Source organism: Cupressus sempervirens, chromosome 10 (assembly GCF_028749045.1).
Source record: "Cupressus sempervirens isolate cs-2001-9-10 chromosome 10, ASM2874904v1, whole genome shotgun sequence".
Taxonomy (NCBI): Eukaryota; Viridiplantae; Streptophyta; class Pinopsida; order Cupressales; family Cupressaceae; genus Cupressus; species Cupressus sempervirens.
The window spans coordinates 826,078,859-826,089,906 of NC_143127.1; the positions used below are offsets into that span (position 1 = coordinate 826,078,859).

Genomic DNA, 11,048 nt, shown 5'->3' on the forward strand with positions numbered 1-11,048 from the left:
TCTTTGATTTTTCCAACATAGTGAAATATTGTTTTCAGATTTCCTATCCCCTCTGAGAGTTACTTTCTTATGTAGGATGACAAAAGTAGGGACGACACTTCTTTTCCTTGCTGGATCGAACAAGGGGTGGGACAATTTGTTAGGAAATCAACAATGCAAAAACACTTTCCGAATGTTGAATTGACAAGGGAATAAGAAAACAAAAAATTTTAGAGATGTGCAAATAAATGAAGCATGGAAAAAATACTAGACACAAGACACAAAGAAAACACTAGATATAATGTGGGAAACCCCTTCTGGGAAAAAACCCACCACCCAAAAGCCCCCAAGAAACTTTATATTGCCAATAAATAATTTACATACAAAAGTTCTAGTTTTTGCACAAGCTTAGATTGCCTTAAAATCAATCTAACATTTATCATACATTCTTCACGAATCTTGTAGCTATTTATGCACACTACAATTTGTTGGAGAATTTGGTAAAGAAGCTTTTACATTACAGAATGACCTACCAATCATCTTCCATTTGTCCAACTACCAAGCATCGTACACCATGCTTTTCGTACCAAAGTTTTTGTCTCCGCTTCTTTCCATCACTGACGAGTGGACGTAGTATGGTGGAACCAATACTTCACTTGGTGTGAGTATGTATGGAACACTCACCTTTAGCATCAAATGCCTTTGGTCACTTGGACGCCTTCGGTCACTCGGATGCCTTCTATCACTCGGATGCCTTACATCACTCGGACACCTTCATCCACTTGCGTGGCTTCAATCACATAAATGCCTCAGATCTCTCCATCACCACACAATATTGTACATGGAAGTCGCCATACAATAAACACCATACACTTGGTTCAAGACTTGAAGCAGTCATACACATACATGCTTCATGCATGATACAACTACCACATGGTATGGGGTAGTTGCATACGAGTCACTCCAACAATATCCCACTTGACGAAGTATGAAGTTACTCAACTTGGCTAACAAGAGTTAAGGGATTTAAGCCCCATGGATCTTGTGCACCATTTGAACTTAGTTGTATTCACGGGGTTTGGTAGTGCATCTATAATATTCTCTTGAGTTCCATCCTTTTATAAATTTATTGTCCCATCTGCAATCATGTCACATACAAAATGATATTGTATGTCAATGTGCTATCTTTTGGCATGGAAAGTAGGATTCTTTGCCAAACATATTGCACTCTGACTATCACAAAAAATTGTAATTCTTCCTACATCATAGCCAACATTAGAACACAAGCAATTAGGCCAAACTACTTCCTGATATCCATGAGTAGATGCCATGTACTCTGCCTCAATTGTCGACAATGAAACTACACTTTGTCGTTTACTCATCCAACTGATAGCACTGCCATATACCATGAATACATATCCACTAGTGGATCTTCTTCTATTAATGTCCCCAGCTCAATCACCATCCACATAACCTTGAATGCTAACAAATTAATTTGATCTAAGTTACCTTGATAGCACAATGCATATTGTGGCATACCCTTCAAACATCTCAACACTCTTCTCAGCATCCCAATGTGGCTTGTCTGGACTCACCATAAACTGACTCAATACTCCCATTGGTTGGGAAATGTCTAGTCTCATACTGACCATTGTGTACATGAGGCTTCCAACAACACTTACATAAGGTACCCACTTCATGTATTCTTCTGAAGATTTTGGACTACCGGTAACCAAGAGCTTTGTTCCATCTAGCATTGGAACTACTTGTTGCTTGTAGGAAATCATATTAAATCATTCCAAAACATTGGTAATATAAATTTTCTCTGGCTGAGCCAAAGATTTATGCCAACCCTATCCCTTTTGATTTTCATCTCCAAAATAAATCTTGTCGATCATAGGTCTTTCATTTCAATTTTCAAGGATAATTGAGATTTTAACTATGAAATCATTCCCTCACTATTGTCTATAAGAAACATATCATCTATGTATAGAGCAATAATAAGTATTCGGTCACCTTCAACTTTATAGTACACACAATGATCAGATTTAGATCTCGTAAAACCCAAAGACAATACATATGTGTCTTACTTTTGATACCACATTCTAGGTGACTATTTCAAACCATAAAGAGACTTCTTCAACTTACATATTAGATGCTCTTTATCTTTTTCTACAAAGTACTTTGGTTGGAACATGTATATCTCTTCTTCAAGATCACCATGAAGGAACATTGTCATCACATCCATGTACTCAATTTCAAAGTCATGTGTCACTGCAAGTGACAACATAAATATGATGGATGTTAGCTTGGCTACAAGAGAAAATATTTCTCCATAATCGATCCCTTCCTTCTAAGAATATCTTGTCGTAACCACTCTTGCCTTGTACTTGTCAATCCTACCATCTAGACAATAGTTTTTCTTAAATACTCATTTGCATCCCAAAAGCTTTCTACCTTGAGGTAAGGGTATGGGATCCCAAGTTCCATTCTTTTCCAAGGATTTCATCTTGTCCTTCATTGCTTCCAACCAAGAATTTGAATCTTGCATATTAATTGCTTCTTTTATAGTCCTAGGCTCATCAACATCTATAAGCAAAGCACAGGCACAATTAATATTCAACAAGGAATAATTAAACCTCTTTAGTGAATAGTCATACCTATTAGGTTGTCACGTCTCTCAATAAAATATCCTTACTTCCTATGGTGAAGCTTCTTGAGGTTCAACATGGGGTTCATGATCATGCTCTTCATCACTTGTACATGACTGCTCGAGTTCTCCCTGTCTTCATTCTCGAGCAATTATGAATTTTCATTCTCAGTTCATTTGGAGTTTGAAATACCTCCCTTCTAGAAGCTAAAGGGATTTCAATTGCTTCCTCTTTCTTTTCTGTCTTCTCTAGCTGGTTTAGTGAGACAGGTTTCATCTCTCGGAAGATAACGCTCCTGTTGTACAACACTTTTTTAGTGAAAGGGTTCCACAATTTGTATCCCTTCACTCCAATGTCATACCCAATGAAAATACATTTCATTGCTTTGTTATCCAACTTGAACCTTCTCACTTCAGGTACATGAGTGTATGCCTCACACTCAAAGACATAAAAATGTCTTAATGAGGGCTTCTTACTAGACCATGCTTCCATAGACATTTTGTCAACTAGGGTTGTCATAAGAGAATAGTTCAATAGGTAACATGTTGTAGCTATTGCTTTGGCCCAAAAACTTTTCTCTAATCCAACACTTTCCAACATACTCCTTGCTCTCTCATCAACAACTAATTCATCATTTCTGCTACTCCATTCTGTTGCAGAGCACAAGGTGTCATCTTATGCCTCTTAATGTCATGGTCTAAACTTCACCTTGGACTTCTTTCCTAGACTGGTGGATCGCTCCTAAGACTTTGACTTTGTGTCATTCTTCTTGCCTTTGTCCTTAGATCTACCTTGTACAATGAGCGCTTCTTTGGCTGCTTCAGAGGACTTCCTTCACATCTCCTTTGATAGAAGTGCAACAACTACTTCATCTATTTTAAATTGGGTAGTCATGCTTCCAATGACCATTACCAAGTGATCCCATGAACCAGGCAAGGAGCACAGCAATAACATGCAATGATCTTCTTCACTAACGGACACGCCAACAAATGTCAACTATGTAATCACTATATGGAATGAGTTTAGATGATCTGCCACAACCGTTCCTCCATCAATGTTAGGGAGTACAATTTCTTTCTCAAGAAAAGCTTTTTTAACAAAGATTTTCCTTGATAAATGTCTCCCAACTTCTTCCACAAGGAATATGTGGTTTTCTCTTCATGGACGTTCAATAAAACTAAATCCGCAAGACTTAGTTTTATTAGTCCTCTGACCTTCGGATCTACTAGATCCCAATCTTCTTGCTTCACACTTGAAGGTCTATTGCCAGACACATCAATCCAAAAATCTCTATCAACTAACGTATCTTCAACTTTAAGTTTCCACAACTCAAAGTTTTTGTCATTGAACTTTTCAATGTCTATTCTTCTTCCTTACCAGTCATCTCAATTTACAGAAGAACCTTGCAAACTCCCACTGAAACCAAAATTGGCACAAAAAATCAAACTCTACTTGACAAGGATAACACAACTAGCCAAGCTCTAATACCACTTGTAAGGAAAGCAATAGTGCAGAAACACTTTTTGAATGCCGAATTGACAAAGGAATAAGCAAACAAAAAAATTGGAGAGATGTGCAAATAAAGAAAACACTAGATATAACTTGGGAAACCCTTTTTGGGGAAAAAACCAACCACCCAAAAAACCTTGAGCAACTTTGTATTGCTAGTAAATAATTTACATATGAAAACTCTTGTTTTTACATAGCTATAGATTGCCTTATAATCAACCTGACATTTATCATACATTCTTCATGAATCTTGCAACCATTTATGCATGCTACAATTCGTTGGAGAATTTGGTAAAGAAACTGTTACATTACAAAACGGTCTACCAACTGTGTTCCATTCATCCAACTACCAGGCAACATACACCATGCTTGTCAAACAAAAATTTTCATCTTCACCACTTGCCATCACCGATGGGTGGACGTAGTATGGTGGAACCGATACTTCACTTGGTGCAAGTATGTAGGACACACTCACCTTCAATATCAGACGCCTACTGTCACAAGGATACCCTCGGTCACTCAGATGCCTCTGGTCTCTTTGTCACCACACAGATATTGTACATGGCAGTCACTGTATAGTAGCCATTATACGCTTGGTTCAAGACTTGAAGCACCCGTACACATAAATGCTTCATGCACCATGCAACAAGCATATAGTACGGTGCAACTGCATAGGAGTCACTCCAACATAATTATCACTCCCCATTAAATGTTTAAAATTTTCAACCTGAGCCAAACTTTGCAAAATCATACCGAGACTAAGAATCAATTGGCAAAAACACGATCATCCCTTTTCTTCCCTTTAGTGATTGATCAACTTGGCGTTTGGTTGTTGGAAGAATGGTTGGTCATTTCTTCTCCCCTGGGAAACTTTGTTTGTTAATAATCCAGGACAACTCTTTTGGGTTAGTTGACTGTTACCATAATGCTTACAAAGAGCCCACCAGGGATCAAGTCTTGTTGAGTGCAAGGCTCGAAGACATCATAAGGGATGAGGCTGGGATTGTGCCCTAGGCGAATTTGGTAACGTGGATGCTCCTTAGTCCTTGGCTCTTAGCCGAAGAGGTTTTAAGCACGTGTGGGCCTGTATCGGGTACCTAAAACTTATTTTTGGATGACCTCCATCAAAAAAAATTAAAAATGCAATGACAGATAGCCGATCCAATTTGTGAAGTTCGACTTTTGTCATTATGATGTTCATATTTCCTATTTTGGAACTTTAAAAAAAAAAAAACTGCCAATCTGATTCAACGACTTGGATATTGAAATGCAGCTCACTTCTCCAGGTCTCTCATCTTTCTGCATGATTAGATATTCTTTGAGTGCTCTCTGTGCAAGGAAAAAATATACTATTGATTGTATTTTTAATTTTTTGAAATCTTAGTCTCCAATATGTTGGTTTTTCTTCCCCTTAAACTCCAGTAGAACCATAATATTACATGTTAATCTGCTAGCCTGAGTTTCATACAATCAAGTAACCTTTATATTTCAGTTTTTGCGGTTCTTTTCAGATATAAGAATTCCAGAGTCCGAGATATATAATGAGATGTTTCTGATTTCCATAAACATTTTGGTTTTCTTCAAGTTTGGTAGTAATTTTAAATTTTAAAATCTAGGCTCTTTCATCATTTTCTGAAATATATAATTTTTTTTTGGTAAACTGAATAAAAAAGCTATTATTGCAACTAAAATCAGGTTTCTGTAAGAGAAGAATATGAATGAACATCTAATTAATAACTGCCTCGGAAGGAAGAATCAAATAAGTGATATTGGTAATTGGTATGTTATTATACTTCAACTTGTATAGAAACTTCAGCATAACTTGCTAATATTTTGCACAGTCTTTTAAGTCTTGTTCATTGGCTAGGAGAATTGGTAATTTTACTCTCAGTGGATTTTCATTGTTAGAAAGCCCTTTGGGACTGAAACAAAGATGACACTCGTCATTTGAATCCCTCTGCATAGCATATAATGATTGTCCTGCACCAAAGTTACCCAGAAGCTGATAAGACCGTGCAGAGCCATCCATTGTTAAACAATAATCATCAGTACCTGCCAAGTTTGTAACATTATCAGATTTCAAAATCCATTTGAAATGTAGTTTTTATTTCTGGATTTAATTGTGTATAATTTTTTAGCATCCATGTTTTGAATAAAGTTTTTATTTCTGGATTTAATTGTGTATAATTTTTTAGCATCCATGTTTTGAATAAAAAGAAAGAGGGAAGCACAAAGTTTTCCAACAGAGAGAGATATTTAAGAATTCGATAATTTTATAAAACAGAGCGAGCCTTAAACTTACATGCTGCATGTTCCATCTGTGTGTCATAAATGAATTCAAGAACAGTTGAAATGTCCTGCTCAAACTGATGAAATGGTCCACTTCTAAATTTTAGCTTCTGCAGCTTATTAAGACCTTCTCCTAGCTCAACCATTGCTCCATGATGATTCTACATGGGAGAGAAATTCTCATAAGTCTCATAAACACTAAAGGCTAGAGCGCCATAATCATTATGCAAAAGAAGAATAAAAACTCAACATTCTTTTTTTATTTTTTTTTCACTCCTACAGTTCCCCAGTAGATTAAGGACAAATTCAAGAGTATTTGGTAGGAGGGATCCTAAAAAGTATTGTGGACATGTTCTTATTTACTAATTAAATAAGAGTTCATTTTTATGATTACGATTAGTCTGAAACATGAGGGTAGCTTGGTAAAGAGTTGAGCTATTGGTTTAATCCAATCCAGGGAATACCCAAGCATGTCCTAACATGCAAGCTACCACAATGCCCTTCATGTTGTTTTAAATTGTGGGCCACAACATATATTGATCAATCCTATTCCATTGTTCCGCTCCCTCTTTTTGAAAGGTGCCATTTATCTCTCAGTTCTCGCAGGAAAAGAAACACCATTCTGAAAACCTCATTAGAATGCATCTCAACATAATGAGTATTATGAATATGACTTGTTATCATAGGTTTCTGGATTTGATTGTTTCTATTTTTTGTATTAATGTTTGGGATCACATTCTGTGAACTATCGCTAGGATGAATAATAAGAGAGCTGCAACACATTTTCTACTATACATCTCTTGCTATTCATCTTGATGATGGATCAAAGAATAGATCCGAAATGTCGATATTAAAAATATACGCACAACCAAATAAAAAATCTATGATAACAATTATGATGAATTGTAGGATGATCTTACTTGTTAACCAATTATTAAGGCATTTTTATGATTCTGTTATTAGTCTGAAGCATGAGTACCTGGCAAAGAGTTAATCTTGCTGGTATAATCTAGGAAATTCCCAAGAATACACAAACTTGCAAGCTGCTACAATGCCCTTCATATCGTTTTAACTTCTGAGCTACAACATATATTGATCAACTTTATCCCGTTGCTCTGCTCCCTCTTTTTCAAAGGTACCATTATCTCGGTTCTAGCAGGCGAAAAGGAATTTCATCATTCTGAAAATCCTATTAGATTATACATCTCACCTTAATTACAATCCTATTGCAACAACACTAGATTGGAACCACCACTCTCATGGAAGGAAACATGGGTTCTTTCCAAAGACAGTGGCGGACGGGAAGAGTTATTGGCAAAGAGGTTGGCAAAGAGTTGATTCTGCTGGTTTATCCTAGCTAATACCCAAGGATACAATAACATACAAGCTGCTACTACAACATCTACTGATCAATCTTATCCCATTGCTCTGCACCCTCATTTTCAAAGGTACCATTTGTCTTTCTGTTCTAGCAGAGGAAAGGGAATTTCATCACTCTGAAAATTCTATTAGAGTATACATCTCAACATAATTGCGATCCTATTGTAATAACACTAGATTGGAACCATTACCCTCGTTGAAGGAAACAATGGCTTCTCCTAATAAAGTAGTAGATGGGAAGAGTAATTGGTAGTACCTGACTGAAGAGATGGTAGAAACCAACACAACACTGCAGGATAGCATGAAGCAGAGTGCGCTGTGGTTCTTCAGCGTGGTTCCAGAGTCTCTCAAAAACGTCATGACATCTGTAATATTCTCTACCATTGAACAGAAACACACCCACTTCAAAATTACCCCCCTCACTATCTGCGGCTACTTCGTCCTTATGCCAGCGATATGAGAGGCACAATAAATTAGGGTTTCCCTTGCAACTGCCCTTCCCATTATTCGCAGTATTCACCGTGAGAAAACTTAAAGTTCCCTTGCTTGAAGGCCTACACCTGCTGATATGTGAAGAACAGGGGAAAGCTTGGTGTAAATTGAAGTCAGGGCATCTCTGTAATCGAGATATTCTTGGGTTGCAGCAGCCATACCTAGCCATTGGTGACCTAAATGCATGGCATGTGGAATGCGAGGCAATTCAATTTGGAAGAGCATTGTTTTCAAATTCTTTCGTTCGACGATATAGGAACCTCATAAGCGATGGAGAGAGATGCTCACCACTAGCTCGAGATGTGGTGATCCCAGGCGGAGGGCTGTCGTGATTCCACATTTTGACTGTAATTTGTGCGTAAGGGAGGTAAAAGAATTTAAAAACAGCATTTGGATCTAAGATTGGTGATCGTATTTGCCATTTTTTATTTTTTATTTATTTTTAATTTCGGTTTTAATAGGAGTAAGTAAAAATATATATAATTAAACAAGGATGCATTTTGATTTGTTATTGAATGTAATTGGGAAAAGTAATAGTAATATGATTTGTTGTGCTTATTGTTGAGATAATGGGTGTTGTACACATTGCATAATATTGTTATTTTATTATTTTATTTTATTATGTAATATTGTGCTTCGATGGACGTGCAACATGTAAAAATTTCTATGGAATATTCTTGATGAGTTGTATTGTAACATTGTGAAAATATTTCATGTAATTATTTAATATTGGAGAAAAGAATTAAATGCCCAATATTAAATGTGGGGTCAGTGGGTTAGGTAGCACATGGTTTATGTAATACCACTTAGTGGTTTTGTGGGACTTGCTACTATATAAGCAGCCACAAGGGTAGTTGTTGATACAAGAGAGAGAAAAAAAAAAGAGTGACAAGGAGAAGACAAAAGGCAAGAGTCGAGCGGGACAAGGCTTGACAGGTTAGCCAAGGGAGCATTTGTGAAGGTTGAAAGCATGGCATGGGATGTGTGGATTTATGCTTGTTCACATAGTTTGCTCGGTTGTGGCTATGGCCATGAAGGCTTCCATGGTTGTATGGCAATGGTATTTTTGCTGAATAATACATGATGATGGATGCTTTTGGAGGCTGGGTTTTTTTCCTCAATGAGGGTTTCCTAGGGTATATCTTGTGTCACAATTTTGTGGGTATGTTTTTTATTCTCTTGCATGTGGATTTTAATTCCATGTTTATTTTAGATCTATTATGGGTTATGTGAAAACAGTTATATTATTTGTTGCCATGTTTCCTTACAAGTGGTATCATTGTAGAGCCCATTTGCCATTGCACCAAAAGCCATGACTGTTAGTGAACATGGAACACCACATAATTAACCACCTGTGGGCAGGGGAGCGCGTCGTATCACCCAACAATCTCCCCCTCGACGCGCATACCAGGTGCTTACGCGGGTCGGGAAGGCACCGGGGAGATTTGAACCCATGACCAGGCCAAAACCAGGCTCTGATACCAATTGTTGGGCCCATTTGTCGTTGCACCAAAAGCCATGACTGTTAGTGAACATGGAACACCACATAATTAACCACCTGTGGGCAGGGGAGCGCGTCGCATCACCCAACACTTATTATGAGGACAAATGTCAGAAATGGTTATTACTTTTAATTATAAATGAAATAAGAATAATGAGTATAGCAAGACATATATGAGGAAATAGTAAAGAAAATGTGTATTAAACTTATGCTTTATTTTACAAATAATGAAGAGATCAAATTTATAAATATATTTTTAATAATGAATATAATTGAAACTTTTATAAAAATATAGAATATACAAGTATTATTTTACATGTTAAAATGAAATCTTCATATTTTTTGATCTCACCATTTTTAGTAAAAAGGTCATTTATTGTATTTGTCGTAGCCAATATACTAATGTGTTCACTTTCACTCAAAACTCAAAATTGAATTAGTTTTCAACAATTCATTGATTACCAATAACCATTCTCACATTTTACAATTCAAGTGCACGTCACAATTTAAATCAATTCAAATGTATACAATAAGGTTTCTAATTTAATTTTATTTTATTATTATTATTTTCATGTATATGAATCAAATTAATTGTAACTAGTGTAATATTTTTAACAATACTTTAACCATTTCTAATATCACAAATTTTATTGGATCAAACAAAACTAAAATTATATTATACTTTATTTTTAAACTATAACAACAAATACATGCCAGTGGCACTTGTTATAAAGCAAAATCGAAATGCAAAATTAAAATCAAAGGACAAGGTAATTACACTAGTATACAATTAAATGATTATATAAAGAAAAAATTATTTGTCAATACGAATCTAGTGAAATAACATCTTATATTTTTATGCTTGGATATGTGAATGAGAAATCAAATTGCTAATGTCCAAAATGACTTTGAAAAGAAGTTTAAAAAAGTTGTTAATCTAGAAATGAAAAACACCACATTTTTTTACTCAGAAGTTAGACATCACCCACTAAACTAACTAATCAAAACATTGAGTGGTGAACATTCTCTGAAAAAGGTTTATTTTTTTAACCCAAAAAAAAGAAAAATAAATATGTTTTGGTCGACAATACACCAAAAAACATAATGTTAAAATTGTCCACAATTTCAAAACCCTTCTATAATCCATATTTCACACAAATTTGTAATTGCTTCTTTAGCAGTAGGGGAGAGGACCCAATACCTGAGCATGTTCCAATGGTTGTTATAGGAGTTGTTAACTAAATACC

The 11,048-nt window shown here is 36.0% G+C and overlaps 1 protein-coding gene across 1 annotated transcript; it reads right to left on the minus strand.

Moving 5' to 3' along the window:
- Positions 1-5,887: 5,887 nt before the first annotated feature.
- On the minus strand, positions 5,888-8,616 carry LOC149536493 (DUF309 domain protein). The gene is made up of 3 exons (XM_089806623.1): positions 8,065-8,616; positions 6,442-6,589; positions 5,888-6,191 (listed from the first exon to the last, which is right to left on the minus strand). Exons 1-3 carry the CDS (start codon positions 8,467-8,469, stop codon positions 5,965-5,967), a joined length of 780 nt encoding a protein of 259 aa, XP_089662749.1. The 5' UTR covers positions 8,470-8,616; the 3' UTR covers positions 5,888-5,964.
- Between the last annotated feature and the right edge of the window lie 2,432 nt (positions 8,617-11,048).

Bases quoted from the DNA above. Each gene is read 5' to 3' on its own strand.
- LOC149536493 (XM_089806623.1), bottom strand. From the start codon at position 8,469: ATGGCTAGGTATGGCTGCTGCAACCCAAGAATATCTCGATTACAGAGA. The intron at 6,590-8,064 runs GTACTACCAATT...TCTCCCATGTAG, and splicing joins TCTACCATCTCTTCAGTCAG to AATCATCATGGAGCAATGGT. The intron at 6,192-6,441 runs GTAAGTTTAAGG...CAAACTTGGCAG, and splicing joins ACAGATGGAACATGCAGCAT to GTACTGATGATTATTGTTTA.